Source organism: Ochotona princeps, chromosome 9, assembly GCF_030435755.1.
Source record: "Ochotona princeps isolate mOchPri1 chromosome 9, mOchPri1.hap1, whole genome shotgun sequence".
Lineage (NCBI taxonomy): Eukaryota > Metazoa > Chordata > Mammalia > Lagomorpha > Ochotonidae > Ochotona > Ochotona princeps.
Genome location: NC_080840.1, coordinates 15,825,545 through 15,845,623, shown reverse-complemented (window position 1 = coordinate 15,845,623; position 20,079 = coordinate 15,825,545). Strand labels below are relative to the sequence as shown.

The window sequence follows — 20,079 nt, the reverse complement described above, 5'->3', positions numbered from 1 at the left end:
ACTATGATAAGACATTTGATAATAAAACTTTTATCTAAATTTGAACTGCTTGTAAGGGAAATGTAAGAAAGACAAGATCACAGAAAAAGATAATGCTGAACAGGGCTCTCTTTTTCTCTTCTCCACCTCGCTCCTAGTCTCTCCCTTCCTCTGTGGCTTTCCACAACAATTTTGAAGATTATTACATAAAGTAACAGTGCATTTATCTTTCACCAACCATGAACATCTATCTCATATATGTCCAACCCTAAACAATAACCATTACAAGCAAAAAAAAAAAAAAACAAAATGCCCCCTTCCCTTAGAAAAAAAGGCAATAATCTTATCAAAAATATTTTATTTACAAAAAAATCAATCATACTATACATCCTATACTGGAAGTACATTGAATAATTGCTAAAATAAATACAGGCAATTAATTCAATTTTATAAGAATGAGAGATTTTGACATTTGAATGTTATCAAAGCTTAACTTAGAACATAAATAGTTAAAAAGTCAAAGTCAAGTTTTAGTCTTATTGGCATGGTATGTTTGTTTCCCACAAGCTCTCCATTCTGTGAGTCTAAGGATCCTATGTACCCTGGGTGTTCTCTGAAGGTAGAATGTGCAGCTTTTTCTTAGGCAGGATGGTTGTAACACAGATGTCTACATGGGAAGGAAGCAGACGGAAGGAAACCCACAGTTGAACATTGCAACATGTGTCTCTGCTTCAGAGCAATGCTTTGGAACTATCCATGCACTGGGATGGTTGCTTGCAACACAGGTCTACACAACACCAGCTACAAGAGCAAACATTTACAAAGTCATGCTGGATGATGATTTAATATTCAGAGTATCTGATTTGTTCATTTTCTTGACATGTTTGCTTAGCTTTGATATTTTTCTAGTGTGTAGACATTTTTGTGGAGGCCAAGAATAATGAAAAATTATCTGTATAATTTTGGATGTAAAACTCCTTGAAAGTAAAAGAGAACATTTGGAGCTTGAAACTGACCATTTTGAAGCTGTGTTTTATCTTTATATTATAAGGTATCTAATTCATTCATGTAAATAACACATAAACATGTAAACAATCAAGTTGAAGAACAACAGAAAAAAAAAAAAACAGGTGAAACATGTTCAATATATGATGGGATTCAGTGAATTCAGGCCAGAGAATGAAACTTATAATGACCTACACTGTGTTTGTCCAAACTATACAGATAAGTTTTCGACTTCCATTTCCCTTTGGAAAATCACTGCCAGAATCTTCACAGATTATCCAAGGATTCCCCAGTGCTGCATGTCCAGCATTGTCTCTTGGGGACTAGCATTCCTGTGTTTCCAACTTAGGAAAAAATTGCACTCTTCTACCCCTTTGGCCTTGATTTTCAATGACATTGTTTTGCACACATGCAAGTGTGTATTTTCACTCCCAAATTGTGACAGGTACATGGTCCTTTTCAAAAAGAACTGAAAAATCAAAAGTCAAAAATATTGGAAGTTTAAATACTTTTTCACAGAAATAAACTATTCCATTTTAAAAGGTAGAGAGAGAGAAACATTTTATTCTTTCTATTATGAAAATCAGTCAACCAAGCTTCACATTTTGGGCAGGTTTTTTTAAGTATGATTTTTTTTCAGAATCTATTTTATTAAAAAATGAAGATCAGGTGTATTTTGGAAGAGAAGTAAAATATAGAATATGCAAAATTTGTTTTAAAAATTGGTATACAAAAATTTAAAACACAGTACTATCATATCAAAATACAGCACAGCCAACAGCCTTTGTAATTTCCTTTGGCATTTCATTTGGTAGAGTTAAAAGAGAAAACACTTCCTAAAATATTAGCAATCATAACTGTTCATAAGTTAGGCTGTATAGGTTGAAAGAACATTTCCTTGAGTTTCCAAAATCCTTTTCTTCCATGATAACCCACCTAAAGCATGGCTAGTGAGGTATATAGAGCAAAACACTGTCAGGTGGATGCACCGTAGGGAAAAAGTGCATAAACAAACAATTCCTCCCATTTTCATAGAAATAACAGGTTAAATCTGAGTTTCTTCCTCTCGTTGTCTCATTTTACTTTGGCAGAATCAAAATAAACCCATAGAAATGTCTTTGTTCAAGTCCCAGCAGCACTGATACGTCTCCTTTGGTGGCATCATCTAATGCCACCGAATTGTTCAGCCCCTTGAGGAACTAAGGTGTTGTGTGTGTCTGCGCTTGTGATTGCAAATATCCATCAATGCAAGATCATACGTCAAGCACCATGTCATACTGTTGTCCCTTCTTCCGCCGACCACACTTATTGATGAGAACCACATACAGCGTCAAGAGCATGACCCAATAGCATGCATAGACCAACGTTCCAACAATCAAAACTGTCTGTTTGGATTCTGAAAATGGCTTTTTAGATTCCTTATAAATGGTGAAAATCACACCACCCAGGAGAATTGTAAACCAAACTGATACTGGAATGAGTCCTATGAAATTAACAACAATGGTTTTCCTTCCAGATGTGCCCCACCCAGCTTTGTTTATTGTGGCAATTGCAAACATCTTGGCGGGAAGTAAACTTGACATGTATAACACTGAGTAGAGGGACATGAAGACCATGACGATATTTCCTCTAAGGCAACTGGCAAAAGATGATTTTATGAGACCGACTAGCTGGACAGTTAACAAGAAGAGGAGGATGTTCCAAATTTTACCACGGTAGAAGAGCTGGATTACTGTGGCAATTAGAAAGAATGGGAAGAATCCAGTGATAACTGCTTCATAGGTCATCCACAAGTGATGTTTATGAAACCACATTGCATTATACAGCCACTCTCGGAAGTAGGACTTGCTCCAACGGGTCTGCTGGTTCAACCATCTGAGATATTCTATAGGCGTTTCAGTAAGGCACTTGGATCGAGCTGTGTATTTTGTTGCATAGCCCAGACTCAGCACCCGGTTTGTCAGATGCCTGTCATCGCCAAAGCTACACTGGTTGCCCATAAATTCCTGATTGTACCAGTCTTCCACAAACTCATGCAGTAAGGAGTTCCTGTACATTCCCAGAGGTCCACTAATGCACTGAACACACCCAAAATAAGACTGACAAGCCCTTTCTATATTAAAAGCCATCCAGTATCTCACACTGCTGAGGAAGGAGATCCAGGAATCATACTTGTTTAAAATCTGCAAAAGACGAAAAATTCAAAAAGAAAATGTAAGCTTTACCTAAAAGTACCAGGAAAACATAAGCCTCAATTACCTACCTGGTGCAAAATTTGTTATTGTGTCTCCATATTTTGAATTGTTTGCTTTTGTCATCATTATATTTTGTTTTCTCTGGCTCTATATTACTAGATGCAATTGGTAAGCTAGGTGTATATGTGTGGTTGGGATTGTATGTATTTTTTATTAGTTTATCATTCCCTCTTTTTTCTTTCTTTTCTTTTCTTTCTTTCTTTCTTTCTTTCTTTCTTTCTTTCTTTCTTTCTTTCTTTCTTTCTTGTTCTGGTTTTTATGCTATAATATTGAGATGGCATCTTTAGGCTTTAGTCTTTACTCCATTAATCCTTACCTAGGTACTCTTTTCATGTAATACGGATTTTGAGTTCAAGTCCTTTCTGCTATGGTTAAGTACCAATTTGTCCAGTCCTTATATGTTAATTTTCCTTCTTCCCCTGTGCACTCATTTTGGCAATGCCAGTGATAAAGAACTTGCTCTAGCAAACTTGCAAAATCTAAATCCTAGAATAATGCTTTATACAGATTGCTGAAAATTGCACACTTTTTTTGCAAATGTCACTATATGATTCCTACTGTCTCGCTTTTGTTCCATTTTCACCTGAAATTTTCAGGCCATCTTTCATTGCAAGGCTATTTCTTTGTCCTGTACAGTGCAATTTAATCGCCTTCATTATCAATATGCATACACAAAATTGGATATATTGCAATTCTACATCTGAACTTTGAAGCTAACTTTCTGTGTATTTCTCACTTTTTGCTAAAATCTAGCCTCATGTTTTGATGGAATTTACACATTTTCACATGCTCACTTTTCCATCCCATGAACATTGAATGATTTTCATCATTTGCTTCATTAAACTATTTCTCCACTGATTAAATGAAAACAATGGGATTATTCACATTTGAAAGCCCACTTAACCTTTGCCTTTCTCCCCAGTACAAATTTGAGTTGCCATTATCTTTTTTTTTCTGTTGTTTTCCAGTTGGGACTTTCTCATCAATTACATATTGAGCAATTTTTAAATACATAGTAGGGGCCAGCGCTGTGACATAATGGGTTAAGCCTATCCCATATGAACACTGGTTTGAGACACCACTTCTCTACTCCTGATCCAACTCTCTGCTAATTTGCCTGAGAGAGCAGTTGAGAACAGCCTGACCACTTGCACCTGGAACCTATACGGGCTAGCTGGCTGCTGGCTCCTGGCTTCAGCCAGGTTCAGCCATGTCATTACAGCCCTCTGTAGTGAACCAGTGAATGGGAAGATCTTTTTTTCTCTGTCTCCCGCTCTCCCTAAAACTTGGCTTTTCAAATCACTAAAATTCCATATATAATTATATATACTTTATGTGTATTTATTTATATGTAGAGAGAGGGAAGAGAGTAAGATGTGTGATCTGTACTCTAGTTCTTTACTCTTTTTTTAAAGATGTATTTATTTTTATTACAAAGTCAGATACAGAGAGAGAGCAGGAGAGACACAGAAGAAGATCTTCCATCTGATGATGCACTCCCCAAAGGGCCGCAATGGCTGGAGCTGAGCCAGTCCAAAGCCATGATCCTGGAGCCTCTTCAAGGTCCCCCAGGCAGGTGCAGGGTCCCAAGGGTTTGGGCTGTCCTCAACTGCCTTCCCAGACCACAAACAGGGAGCTGGATGGGAAGCTGGGCTGCTGGACTTAGAACCAGCACCTATATGGAATCGCAGCATGTGCAAGGTGAGGACTGTAGCTACTAAGCTACCCAGTTCTTTACTCTTAAGTTTTACGTTATCTATAGCTCATCAGCTAATATAGACATGGACTATATCCCAGGACAAAGCTACCTGATCCTAAATTTTCTCATTGAAGATGGGAGAAGAGGTATACTTTCATATTTAATGTATCTCTTGCACCCATAAAAATATTCAGCATACAGTTGGTGTGTGTCAATACATAATCATGAGTAAAAGTACTATTCAATTTGTCTTACGCATTAAAAAAATAGATACCTGGACATCTCCCCCAACACCTCCAACCATGGGATCTTCTTCCAAAACTTTGACCATCTCCACAGAAGAAGCAGGGTCAAGCATGGTATCTGAATCACAAACCTGAGTGGAAAACCAGAAGAAATTATTTAAAGAAAAGCAAGAACCATAAGCACACTGCATGTAGTCAACTGGGGATACTACTGGATACCATTCAGCTCTTCTCAGGTCCTCATGAAGTAAGTGTCACAGTGTCCCAAAGAGTGTCCCAAAAGCTTGGGAGATCACAGCTGATTACAAACAGCAAGACCTTTGTTTAAACTTGGTGACATTGCTGGGTGGGTAGAATAGCTAAAAGGGTGTGCTAGGTGCATCTTGTAGGATGTCAGCTTGTCTCAGTTTGCCATCCGTGTGCTCAGTTTTGTCAAGGGAAGTCTCAGGGCTTAGGTAACACCTCAGTCCTAGGAGAATGACATGTCTATCTTTTCCTACTGCTTTGCTCTTAATAAGGATGTTAAACAACTTATACCTCAGATGTGAATAACAGGAAAACTTGAACAGTGATCACCCCACCACCATTTCAACATGGTTAACGAAAGGCAGATGATCAATTCTCTTCCTGGCGATCGATGGTTCTGACACGAGCTGTCATTTGGGGAGTACCAAGTGTTCATGTAACCCTTCAGCTTTAAGAGCAATTGTAAATCCCTTTAAGCTATTCCAGGAATGCCAATTGCCATTCTTAAAAACAACCTACATGTAGACCAACAAATACATTCATCAGTCAGACCAAAATTATTAAAATTGGTCTATGCCTGAATATCCCTGACAGACATCTCTAATGGAGGCCAAATGGGGTAGAATGTTAAATAACACTGTTCATTCCAGCCTGACATATGATTGCATGGAATTAATGATAGACTAAAACAAATGAAAAAAGCCAAAATATCATATGGATAATTAATGAAGCTGTTAAAGAGTATAGAGCTATATCTCAAGAACCAGGCTTCACAATTATCCCTCCCAGGATTACATGATATACTTAGTCCCAGACAGCATCCAAGTGGAGCCAACCTTCTTCTGCATATGTTATATGCTACTTAACAAAGTAGGACAAATGCCTATCCCCATGAGATGTACTATTCTTTTCTGCTGAATGCAGCAAGAACAGAACAGACAAAATGGGATCAGAATTGACACATGATGAACCAGTTTGACATCCTCCTCTACTTAATATGACTGGCACAGACTATTCATTGTAGTTTCCATGATTCTGTCATCAAGTCCCTCTCTGCTAGTTGAATCAAAGAGGCAGATGATTTATCTCAAATGTAACTACCTTAGCAGTACTCCAAAATGCTCTATACAATAGTCAGAATGTGACTGGCCAGTGTTGAATGAAAAAACAAACAGAAGCTAGTCAATCCGTAAAAACGTAAAATCTCATAGTTGAAGTGTACTTCAGGTTTGCATAAAATGATCTTGCATTATTACCTAGGAAATCTCAGACGTTGGAGTATTTGTCTCAGTTTCACTAACAGTTTATTTTTTTAATGAGGATTTCTGTTAATAAAAAATGCTGATGTAAATAGCACTTATGATGTAAATAGTAATGTACTACTGGACCTTATAACCTAGAAAATTGATGGAACATCCTGTGATAGAAGATGGATTTATATCAACCATTCTCCCCTCCACTGATTTAACAAAAATTTGGCGGACAGGTAACTTTGTTTTTTTTTTTTATTTTATTATTTACTTAGAAATGTACATTTTCAAATAAATATCAACTTGGAGTTTATTTTTGGAACTCCATGCATTTCAATACAGCCTCTTCTAATTTAAGGAAAGAGGATGAGAATGGAAGGTAGACTTTACTACTTCCTAGCAGAAAGCAAGATTTTACTGATGCTTGTGGTTGAATCCAAGCATCCTTTGCTCAGGAATTTAGACAACTTGGCATGAAAATGATGTTTTGCCTTTCTTAATACTTCTCTGTCTTTGGTTTGTACAAGGCTACCTTGGGCAGGAGACCTGTCATGACATGTAATGAGGGTAGAGAAAGGTGAAGGCAGAGTCCAACCCATCTTTAGACTCCAACATCCTGAGTTTATGGTCACACCTACTTCTATTGACTCAAGCTGGGAATGGCAAAACCAGAAAGCTTAAAAAAAAAAAAAACCCTAAAACAACAGGAAGGGAGCAATCCAGAATTAGTAGTCAAATAACTCCAGCCTGCTTGTGAGCACAAGCAAAGCCAGGGGAGCTGTCTCTTTGAAGTAACTTGAGCCAGACTTCAGAGGTTCTGCGTATTTAAATTGGGTCCTGCCCCTCCCTGTTTCCAAGGAGCAGCTACCAGAAGACAGACACAGATTGTTCACATGGGAGTTAAGATGTGTCACAGGGGACAGGCTCAGAAATCTCTTGGGAGGATGTTTTTGGTAAAGAAATGTAAGACTTTTAAAGCAGCTTCTGGATGTTGTTTGGTGGTAGGAAAATGAGTGGAAAGCTATCGTGTTTGCCAGCATACAAAAGCATGCGTATTCGCAAACAGCAGTAACAGTCATTTCTCACGGCATAAAGGCAAAATAGCTCTGCTTAAAATCTCGGCAGTGGGAGCAGATTCTCAGTGGTCTCCTCGCCGAGTAACAACTGTGCAATTCCATGAACGTTAGCCATTTAGCATTATGCTAGAGTCTGCGAGACAGACAACAGTTTATGCAGAGCTGAACCTCACATGAGGAAAAATTACTGGAAATGATTTCCATGCAGGAAACAGAACAAATCGAAACATCTTTATGGACACAAAGAATATCACTCTATTTTGAAGAAACCATATGACCACCAGCTAATAATGTATCACTAGGATATATGAAAATGAAGCAAGGCCACCAAATTTTGAAGAAAATGAGTGGAAATGGCAAGACAAAAAGACATTGTTGGGAGAGACCAGCCACTTCAGCCTTAACCACAAAATCATCAACTAACAGGCATAAGACAGGCTTCACTCTTCCAGCCAAGAACTAACATCCACGTTTTTCTTCCCATCTAAAACAGGGTTGGCGGGCCTGGCACAGTGGCCTAGCGGCTAAAGTCCTCGCCTTGAACGTGCCAGGATCCCACATGGACGCTGGTTCTAATCCTGGCAGCTCCACTTCCCATCCACCTCCCTGCTTGTGGCCTGGGAATTCTGCACCTGTGTGGGAGACCTGGAAGAAGTTCCTAGATCCTGGCTTCAGATCGGCACAACACTGGCCACTGCGCTCACTTGGGGAATGAATCATCAGATGGAAGATCTTTCTGTCTCTCCTCCTCTCTGTATATCTGACTTTCCAATAAAAATAAAATAAATCTTTAAAAAAAAGTTTAATTTAAAAAATAATAAATAAAAATAAAACAGAATTGGCAAACTAAAGCCTACAGTCTCTCACTTGGCTTAGGAAAATACTCTAAGACTGATTTTATATTTTCAAATATAATTAAAAAATCTAAAGAAACTTCCTATATAATTTATAAAATTATATGAAATTCAAATTGTATTTATTTTATTTATTTTTTGATTGGCACAGATTATTTATACTCATTCCTGAGCACAATGTGATGTTTGGATTCAGGTATGCAGGGGGCAATAACCACCTCAGGACAGTTACTGCTTCCAGTTCCATGAAGAATTAGAATGTGGCCATATTGGAATGTGGACTCTGTTCATTTACAAATTATCTATGGCTTCTTCCCCACTCCAACAGCAAGGTTGCAAAACTGCCTGGCCCACAAAACAGTATTTACTATCTGGCACACTTCCAGTTGCCTTCAAAAGTTTGCGTTCTCTGGATTCAGAATAATTCATTATTGGAGCAGGGTTCAGATATCATAAAGTAAGAGCAAATTTGAGGCAAAGTGTGCTTGAAATCCCTGATTTTAATTCTATCATTTTAATTTACTTCATCTTCATAGGATTATTGCAAAAAGAGCAGAATATAATATACCAGATTTTCTTCAATCAGAGTCTGCCTGTTTTAAGAACAAGTGCCCACAGAATCAAGAAAGTTGTACAGTTTTCAGATCTGTAAGAGCGCCCATAACCTTGAACAGGTCATTTAGCTTCACCAGGACACATTAGTGACACATCCTGCGGAGAAGTGTACCATTAGTACAACGTAGTAATCCTGAACATTTTTATACTCTGTAAGTTAATCTATTCTTGCACTATCATGGCAAACATTACCATAAATAGATGGCTCAACAGAGAAAAAACTGAAAGCATGCATATTCATTCCAAATTGTCTCAGTGAGGGCAAAGTTAATTTATTTGTTCTTCTAATTGCCTTCAAATTTAAGATCCATGTCTCAAATGTCAAGCTTCAATATTCTATTTATGTGTGCTATTTTCTTCAGATTGATTGGTGGATACTCATCAGGCCTCCTGGACTATCTAAAGGAATTCATCTCTTATATAGTAAGAATAAATCTTAACTGTTCTCATTCCCTGTGCTAAGGAAACAGATTGCTAACAAGTCAGAACTCTTGTTGTCATCACCTGTCTTCTGTCTATGAGGCTCAAATTTTAACCTTCACAAGTCACCTTAACCTTGGTTTTTCATTTTAATTTGGACCTGATGACTTTTTTTTTGAAAGGCAGAGGTACAGAGAGGAGGATAAAAAGAACGTACTTTTGTCCACTGGTTCACTCTCCAAATGGCCACAATGGCCGGAGCCGAACCAATCCAAAGCCAGGAGCTAGGTGCATCTTCTGGGTCTCCCACGCAGGTGCAAGCTCCCAAGGCTTTGGGCCATCAACTGCTTTCCCAAGCCACAAACATGGAGCTAGAAGGGAAGTGGGGTAGCCAGGATACAAACCAGCATCCACATGGAATCTTGGAACATACAAGGCGAGGATTTTACCCACTAGGCTACCACTCCAGGCCCAACACTATTTATTTTTAAAGTATGGAATTGGCTTTTGGTCCCTGCCACAACTTAAGCACAAAGTAAATGGAAATCTCACACACCTACCACCGATTTCTCTTTAAATAAAAGTGGTAAGGGCCAGAATAACAACGAAAATGTGCAAATAGTTATTTACCAGGAAACAAAAGATGAATTGTTCTTTCTGAAATTCAAACAGCATTAATACTAGAGAAGACATACTCCTGGATGTAAAACAACAAGTTGCATTATGCTTTGAACACAAACTGAGCTGCATTTCAACCCACCAGTTACCAGTTATGTAAACTTGGACTACACCCTTAGATTAGCTGCCTAGGAGTCCTTATTCATCTCCCTAAACTCACATTTCACAGGCGAAAATTACAGATAATGATATCCATCACATAAGTCTATTGTAATGGTTAGTTAATGAGATAATATATGTAAAGCCCTCACTCATAGATACTTCACACTAAATGCTCCATATGGAAAAGTCACATATACTAAGAAATAATAAATGAAAACCAGAGGCACAAATTTAGGATGCTAGTCCCAAGGGAAACAGTCTGCTTCACAATTACCTTAAATAAGCTATGACTCACTCTGGAAGAGGGAAACCAATGCCTCATCCAATGTTGAACAAATTTAAATCAAACAAATCGAATTCTTGAACCAACAATTCAGAAGTCTCAGGAGTAGTAGATTATTAAATAAGGAAAGGAAAAGAAGTAAATAGAGAATATCTTCCAGCTGACAATGATTCATCTGTGACCTAGAAGATGCCGTTGTGGCACAATATGTAAAAGCTCATCACGCAGCAAAGCGTGGGACGCTGCACCCACTGCAGACACTGAAACATCCTTTGCATCTTGACTGAACAACTTAGTTAGCATAGAAGTTGCTGAATGTGTGATTAGTTAAAACAGAAACATAATCTTTCGTTTTGCAAATATATACATGTAAATGACAAATTTTGTTTTTAAATCTAGACACAAAGTATTGCATTGTTAAAAAAAAGGAGTGCAGATCACTGGTAATTTTTGTGGAACTAAATTCATACAGAAAATAAGGAAATCCAAAAAAATGAGGACAGAAACATCACCCCTTCACAGCTAGGATATCGCACACAACTTAGCATGTCTCATATAGCTAAAAAGAGAACCAAAAGTCTGCAATGTGTAAATACCAATTACACATAATTCCTAGGAATTTGTCAAGATTGTGTGATATTTTACTTTTTACAAATCCTGAATTTTCTGTTTGGATGCCCGGATAACTGGAACTTCTCTGTAAGCATGAACATGAATAAAAAATTAGAAGGTGCATTGCAAAGTTGATAATCCAACTGAATAAGTGGGGAGCAAAACGTTGCCTTTAATGCCTAAGCCACAAAACAGCCTTATTCCCAGTATTTGGAATTATATGAGTATCAGGAAATTTACAGTGTTGGCGTTTAAATCAAGGCTTAGAGTAAAAAATCCAATTTTAGGGAAAAGGGCAGATGAAAACTGACTAAGAGAAACATGATAGTAATGATAAATGAGAAGAAAATTCTGATATTTCTTTATTTGATTTGGATCTTACTCCACCAGTTTCAGCACTTTGTTAGAAAGAATAGGGCCTGGCGCAGTAACCTAGGAGTAAAGTCCTCCCTTGCAGGCCCTGGCATCCCATATAGGCACCAGTTCATGTCTTGGCAGACCCGCTTCCCATCCAGCTCCCTGTTTGTGGACTGCGAAGGCAGTTGAGGACAGCCCAAACCCTTGGGACCCTACACCTGCATGGGAGACCTGGAAGATGCTCCTGGCTCCTGGCTTTAGATTGGCTCAACTCCAGCCACTGGGGCCACTTGGGGAGTGAATCATCAGAGGGAAGATCTTCCTCTCTGTTTCTCCTCCTCTGTGTATATCTGACTTTGTAATAAAAATAAAAATAAACCTTTAAAAAACAGAAAGAAAGAATTACTATATCAGAGGAATTAAAATAGTACTGGGCTATGAGTCCAGAGCTCAGGGGCATCTTGGAGATGGATCATCTCTCTTATCAGTTCCATTGAAGATTCAATTGATCAGGCCCAGGGCAAAGAGACAGGGTCTTGGATTTAGATTTCCTCATTTCAGTGCCTGCTTAATCTCATCCTCCAATGTGAAGTATAGAAAGAAACATGCTCTTCTCAATCCTAGCCTGGTCACTTAGGCTTTCTGCCTGTGTAGAGAAAAAGACTTAGTGAAATAGCACATGCCTTCATGGTAAGGGCTATGGTATGTATCGCTGCAGCTGAATTACAGAACACTGAAAATCACTTAGCCTAATACAATCGTAAGTTCCTCTGAGTTTCGGATCTCCACATTGTTATTTACTGATCAATACAGAATCAATCCTGTCTCATCTGCGCCTGTTTCGATATACATTGTTGAACCACCTATGTGGGACGCACACCAAACCGCAAGGCCACTCACACCTAAAGCCAGCTCTCCTCTGTGAGTCAGAAAACAGCCTTGTTTTGCTGTGGGACACTAGCAGAACTTCTGCACTGAACTTGGCAGCCACTGTGAGCAGCTACATCACCAGCAAAGGGCACAAAAGTGTGGAAATCAGCACTGACTAGACCATGAGAGGACAACTGCCTGTGGTGTCAAAATTTTAAAAAGAAAGCAAAACATCACCTTGTTCAACCTCATCTGGAACATGTGTATTGAATGACTAACCATTTTTTTGGACATATGCATGCAAACAGCCACCAATTTAAAACAAGTATTGATTTGTGGGTAACAGGCAAGTGTTACTAAGTAACCAAGTGTACAAATACAGAATCCTTAAGTAACAAGGGACAACAGTATTATTGTATTATTATGAAGACTATGTCCTTTGGTGCCCTACTTAACAAAAATCTAGATCCCTGAGATATTGCTATATTGTACTAGCAATAAAATGACTTCCAATAATCTTCCTTTCCAGAAAACATGTCCATGTTTATTGTACGTTTTCTGTTTGGGTAGTGCACATTTCAGGGGGTGATTTTTGCTTTTGTCCCAGAGGCTGATGGTTATTTAGTCATCATAGGCATGTTCAATGAAAAGAAATCTGAACAAGCAATTATATAACCCAGATATCAGAAGGCATTTTGTCTTTCTGACAGTGTCATGTAGAAATAAACTGATATGGGGTGGAGGGGTGGGGTGAGTCCCAGTTCCAACGAAACTGTATCACATAATACAATGTAATCAATGAATAAAAAAATATATATAAAAAAAGAAATAAACTGATATGATAAAAGAAAATATAATCCAAAATTCTTTTAAAAATAAAAAAAGAACATGTGCTTTAGAAGACATTCATGTTTCTATCATGTGTTTGTTGCAGGTCATTTTAATTTTGCTCATGTGCCTTTCATATTTTGAAAACATACCTCTATAAATATACACCACTTTCATAAATTAAAAAGCCAACATAAATATCAATTTGAACACTGTAAAAGATTTGCCCCATCGTAAGTCAGACCTAGCTAGGTGAGAATCATGTCCTTTATTTTTCCAAAGAAAACAAACTGAAGAAAATAAACTGAACCTTGGAAATCCTTCTTTACCCCCCACCTTTGCTTTTCGTTTCCTTCATCTTCCTTTCTTGCTCTTTCACTTTTCTGCTCTCATCTATACTTTCTAACAGCAGCCACCTGCACCATTAGACACATTTGCTCCCACCCTGGCTTTCCCTTAGATGGAGGCCTCACTCAGGAGTCCATATCAGCACATTTGAATGGTTACCAAACCAAGATCAGAGTTGGAAGAGAAATGAAAACTGAGACAGATGGAGGGGAGATGGCAACTCATCAAGCCTGTTCTATAGGAAATAAAACGAACTTAGGTAATCTTCAGATGGTGCAAGTAGATGAGAGCAAAGCTGATAGCATGCAGGACCAGCATTTCAATATTTTCTTCAGTAGGAGGCAAGGTCATCTGTTACTAGTTAAGCAGGGAGGAGTCCGGACATGTTACTGGGAAAGAGGAGATGATATGAAATAATAGGTCATGAGAGCAGCAAGCAAGACATTCAAGATCCAGAGGGGGTGGACAGAAGTGCTGATGAGCATTGGGAACTCAGATCCAACTGGGAATCAGTATTTCGGGCCATCTCTCACCACAGTAAAACTAAACGATATTCTCCAGCAAGTGTGAGAACAGAGCATCAATGTTCTCGCTGTTTCCTCTGGAGTATAGCACCTGGACCCTGCGTCTTCCTTCCCTGGCTCTCCTGCAAGTCGCATCACATCACATCACATTCGTGGAATCCTTGACTTTCTATGGCTACTGTTTTGAAGCTCTTGAACCCTAGCTGAGGTAGAATAGAAGATGAGAGAATGGGGATATTGCAGGAGGGAACTACCAGTTTCAAGATGCAAAAAGCTTTTCACCCTTGTATGAATGCTTGGAACTGGCTGCAACTCGTGGAAGCATTCAGGATCTAGTTCATACCTGCTGCTCGGCCCATTCTGTCTGCTGACTTCAGCCTTGAGAAAGTGAAGTTTTCTAGTCTTGTTAGGGCTCTAGCAGCAAGCTACTCTAGGATTGCACAGTTTTCATTATTTTTCCTGGAGAAGCATTGCATAAAGTTGTCAAGGATACAAACAAAACTCAAAACAAGAAGTTTAGTAAAAGGAAATTTGAGGAGCAGGTTAAACAAAAGAAGGATGAGGAGGCCATTTGGTGGTATATTGATTACACATGACAGAGGTGGCCACTGTTTTAACTAGAGTTGAAGGCAAAATATCAAATTTGATGTTTTCTTATGTTAAATCAAGAGCTTCACTCTTTCTATCATCTATAAGTTCTCCAGGCATCTCTTCCTTTAAAAATGTCCAGGCCAGATTACTACTATAGGAATCCCACAGGCCAGACAGTACTGAAAGAACCTTAACTGTGAGAGTTCTACCATTGAAAAATTAGGAGAAAGTTAAGAAAGAAATTCTATCCACTCCCTTGAAGTGAAGTTAATATGTAGATGGGGACCAATGAAGACATGTCTCAAAACTCTTCAAAGAGTAATTGAAACGAACGGTGGCAATTAACAGCTGTTTTAATTTTTGACTGAGGATTCGGTAGCCACATAGTAAATAATATTAACAGCAAAAGTTATAATCATCCCAACAACACTATGACCTTTGCTAAACATTTTGAATGTTGAATGTGTGATTTGAAATAATTATCTCAAGTTGCTTGTGAGATTGCCTTATTCTATTCAGAAAACTGAGATTCAGGGAGATGGTCTTGCTCCAGACCAACCAGCTAATAATTCCTGTGATTAGAATCTTATTCATTTAACTCAAGAACCAATGTCCACTCCCATCTGCTTACAAGAAGACACACTAGGCATGACTTCATGGCAATAAATGCCCCTAGAGAATAGGATGGGTCTTCTGAAAACCAACATTACACTCGTCAGAGGCAGAATTTCCCAATGGATTTCTTAAACCATGAAGTTCTCCTTTCCTGATATCATTACGACCAAAAGTTAACTAAACTATCTGCAGAAAATCACGGCTGGGAAACTCACACAGTCCCTTTCAATGTTCTACAGAAAAAAATTTAAAAAAGCTGCTTCCATGAGAACTAGGAGAGGAAAAACCCTATGGTGAGCTGTCACTGAACTAATGAGAGACACAGCCTGTCTAATTTTCATGCAGGCAAACACCATCACAAATGCTTTCAAAGGTCAAGTTGTAGTGAGTGAGGTAATTCTGTTTGGAGAGTGAAATAAACATCACTTTGGCTTTGCTCATTTTTTTTCCTTTTCATTTCTCTCTCTCTCTCTCTCTCCCTCTCTCTCTCTCCCTCTCTCAATATCTAATGTCTTGCTCCTTAAAGTCAGAAACTTTCACATCATTCCTATTTTGCCCAGCCCCTGTAAAAAAAACATGCTATAGCCTTTCCCTCGGATTTTCCCAAGACCTTTCTGCTCAAGCAGACACTATTTTCTTACAAAGCTGGAGACTTTGAGAGGGTGGAAAATGATGTGGGATTTAATTTGGCAGAACAACAAGGGCAGAAAAGGTGAGGGGGTAGGGAAGAAGTTAAGGAAGGGGTCTCCTGTTAAAATAATCTTGATCTCTAACCAATTACACAAGTACAGCATTTTCATAGATTGAACAGTTTTACAAGATTTTTTTTCTCTCTCTCTTTCAAAATATCCTTTCAACAGTCATGCTGTTTTCAGATGAACTGAAAGAAGTAGTGTGTTCAGAAGGGACAAGGATGGGCTATAGAATATGACTGGAGAGATATAAAAGCTGCTTTATGTCAACGTATGTTTGCCCTGGCAGGAATTTGGAGACGTACCTGCACATAATCCACACTTCGTCCCAATGCTCTGAAGGCTGTATACATGACTTCTCTTTTTCCACCCCACTTCTGCATGATGCACACACTTTTGTTGGACAGGACCAACTGGGTTACATGTTGAGAGCTTTCTTTATGTGACTCATCCGTCTCCCCAGGCCCCTTTTCGTGGAAGTTGTTCTTCCAGATGTAAGTGGCTGATGTTTCCCTGCCCATGATTTCACTGAAGATGTCCATCATGTAAACATCATCTTCGGAGTTCCCATCAATGACCATGACAACCTTAATCCCAGGGTAGGTCAGCCTTTTCACAGATTGTAAACATTTCCTTAAGTAGTCTGGGTCTTCTTGATAGGCAGCGATGCAAAGAGCAACTGTTTTGTTCAGCTTAATGGGGGTTTCTAGGGATTTTTTCATTTTTCGATGCTCCAAAAAGGCAAACAGGCTTTGGATGATGAGGTGGGATGCTAAAAAGGCACCATACAGTCCAAAGGAGAAATAATAATTATCCGTTTGGATAAACTGGTAGCCAACAATATAAGCAGCTGTGATTCCCAAAAGGAGAGAGACTCCAAAAAGTGTGGTTCCAATTATTCTCAGGATGCATATAAACCTCTCACAATGCATCTGTAACAGAATCAAACAATACTCCTGGTTAACCACATTGGTTATCTACATGGTTTTCTAGAGAGGGCTTATGGCTACACACATAGGGGAAGCTGTTAATATTCATTTCTTTATTTATAAAGCATAAATGCACATTTCTTCTGGTAGAGTTCACACAGGCTCATTCGAGACACATATGCCAGTGCAAGGTACTGCTGAAGTCCACAGCTTACTTTTAAAAACCTAGATGTACTGCTGTCAGAATGATGGGTTAGTTGTCTAAGGCTGCACTCTGTACAGGGTCATAGACAGGTATAGAGTCTACAGTTCCAAAAACCCACAGTAATCTTCCCTCTCCCACAACATTTTTCCTGTAAGTCTCACTACTGACCTGTGAAAAATCCACAGGAGATTCTACTAAGTTTCTTGCATGCAATTTCAACTCATCTCCACTGCCAATCCTTCCATTTAGACCCTTACCATGTAGATGACTGGTGATGGATTTCAGGAGAATCAGCTATAGAACTAGCTCATCAACTAGCTGTGTGACATTCAGTGAATGAACTTACTTTTCTGAGGCTTAATTGCTTTTTTCTTAATCTGTTAAATAAGAGAATCTGAGGCCTGATTATATTCGATAATCAAAGTCCCCCTTTTTAAATTTTTTATTAATATTTAGCATTATGTGACAGTTTCATAGGCTCTGGGAATCCCCCCACCCCTCCCCCTCCCCCCCCCCCTGGTGGATTCCTCCACCTTGATGCAGCATTACAGTTCAAATTCAATCAAGATTCTTTCCTTGCAAACATATACTAAGCATGGAGTCCAGCTACTTATTGTCCAGATGGGTTGAACAGTTTCTTGGGGAGACCATTTCTGGTCCGAAGTCAGAGCTGGTATAATATCCTCACTGTCAATTAAGAGTCTCAATATAACATCAACAGCAATTTGCAATATTATGGAATTGACATGGTTTTGAGTAACCAGTATGTTAAAAAACAAACAAACAAACACAAACAAACAAATAAAAAAAAAACAAGTCCTAACCACAACCTATGATTAGCTCATTGACATCTCAATTTTAGTTTATATACAGGACTGGACCGGCTACTATATACCTTGAAAAGGCTATAGGGTACCATTCAGCTGTCTCGTGTCTATTTCATTTTAGTATTTAGCCATTTGTTGTGTTGAAGTATAATTTTGTTGATCTTGGCAGATTTTGGGATAATCTAGACTGGCTTGTAACTCTAACAAGATATTTGTCAACATTTAAGGTGCAGAACATTTTTGGGGGGGCGGGGGTGTGCAGGAAAATCCTCAACACCATGGTGAGGAGTACAAAGTCCCCTTTGATAGTCAAAATCCTCTACACATGAGTACAGGTAAAAATCAAAGCCCTTGTATTTCTGAATTACACTCCTGTGTTCAGACATCTGTCTTCTTTATCCTTCATCTCCACAGGTATAGATCCTGGGAACTAGGAACCCTTTCGGAACATAGTAATCACATAATAATTTCTTTGGATGTAATCAGTTAAAAAGTCACAACACATTGAATTTTGGCATGCTACTGACAACATTTGAGCTGAAAGAGCTTTTAACTCTTGATCAATTTTGAACTCACATCCAAATTTTTCTGCTATCTCTGGAGTAAGGTTTTGAACAAATTAAAAACAAAATTTGTTTCTGTTTTTCTCAAGGCATTTCCAGTGCTGAGAATTGAAAGGCCACCTGGTAATCATTTTTTTTTTTTATTTTATTTTTCCTTGAAGTTTTATTTTTCTCCTCTTTCAAGAACAAAATAGCATAAGGGACATAATTGGCATAAGCACACTGTTTCCCTATCTATGGCCATTTGTCTCAACTTGGAAATATTGTTATATTTATATATAATTTGTATTCCATCCTTTCTTAATCCAACTAATTTTGAGAACTCAATAGTTTTAACCTAAATGGAAACTTTGGTTAACCAATCAACTCTGCAAAACATCTTGCTTGATGTTCTGTTTGTATTTTCCTAACCACATCAAAACTTAGAACTGAATGTTCACATAGAACCTATTATCATGGTGGTTAAGGGGATGGGAGGGTCACAGGGGCCAGTTGCTGAGCTCCAGGAGGCATTGTTCACACGTACACCTTCCAATCCCTGTAGCCAGCCATGGTGGTAGGCCTGAGCAACTGCACAATGAACTTGTAGGCAACCTTACTGTGACTGCTCTTTTCTGAGCATGGATTACATGGGACAGCCAAGGCATAGAAGCCTTGGAAAGCCTGTATCCCAGTACTTCCTGTAGGGTCTTTGAAGTCGAAAGGGATGACACGATAATCTCGCTCCTTCACAGGCTTGCCCTAGATAGCAACAAGTTTCTAGGGGATTATAGTACCCCAAGAGAGAGGGAAGGTTGTCCTTCAACTACCCTACAGAAGAGAGCAACTCAATAATCATAATTATTTGTCTTAGATTCTTATTTTAACAGGAAGCGCTTTCTGAATTTTTGCTTGTTTGACATGGTGTTCATCTAAGTTCTCTAGACAAATATGACAGCAGTGATGAAAAGCAGTCTGAAAACCAAAATTCCATCCTAGGAATGTTATTTTGTTTTATTGAATGGAGATTGTCACACCTATCAAAAAACTTTGAGATGGTGAGAATAGTGAATTAACATTGTGGAAGTGCTTTTGTGGCATTCAATATCAGCTAAATACGTAGCTGAAAAAAATGTGCACCCTCTTTTTAGCAGCAATATAGGATTGCATAGAAGTAACATGGGAGCTTGATACAAGTAACTATAACACACATAGAAAAATCAACTTCTGTGAAATAGTGAAATGGTGTGTTTTAAGCAAAAGGCAAACAATCACATCAAGTCCTGTTAATGAACACAGCTGACGGGATGCTAAAAATCCCCACCGGGTACATTAACCAATGCCATAAGGTGCTTGGAGCACCAGACTTGGAACTTGCCATTTCCAAAATATGAGTCATTCTCACAAGAGTGAAAGATTTCAAGGGGACTAA

General features: G+C 38.6%; 1 protein-coding gene across 2 annotated transcripts in view; it reads right to left on the bottom strand.

The window, feature by feature from the left end:
* Positions 1 to 421: 421 nt before the first annotated feature.
* Positions 422 to 20,079, bottom strand: part of HAS2 (hyaluronan synthase 2) — a 29,042-nt gene continuing 9,384 nt past the window's right edge. For both annotated transcript variants that reach the window (XM_004580705.3, XM_012925657.2), the window contains exons 2-4: positions 16,450 to 17,076; positions 5,213 to 5,314; positions 422 to 3,167 (exon numbers count right to left, since the gene is read on the bottom strand). In XM_004580705.3, coding sequence (XP_004580762.1) covers positions 2,238 to 3,167; positions 5,213 to 5,314; positions 16,450 to 17,076 — 1,659 coding nt within the window. In that variant the 3' untranslated portion in view covers positions 422 to 2,237. The remainder of the gene's footprint in view (positions 3,168 to 5,212; positions 5,315 to 16,449; positions 17,077 to 20,079) is intronic.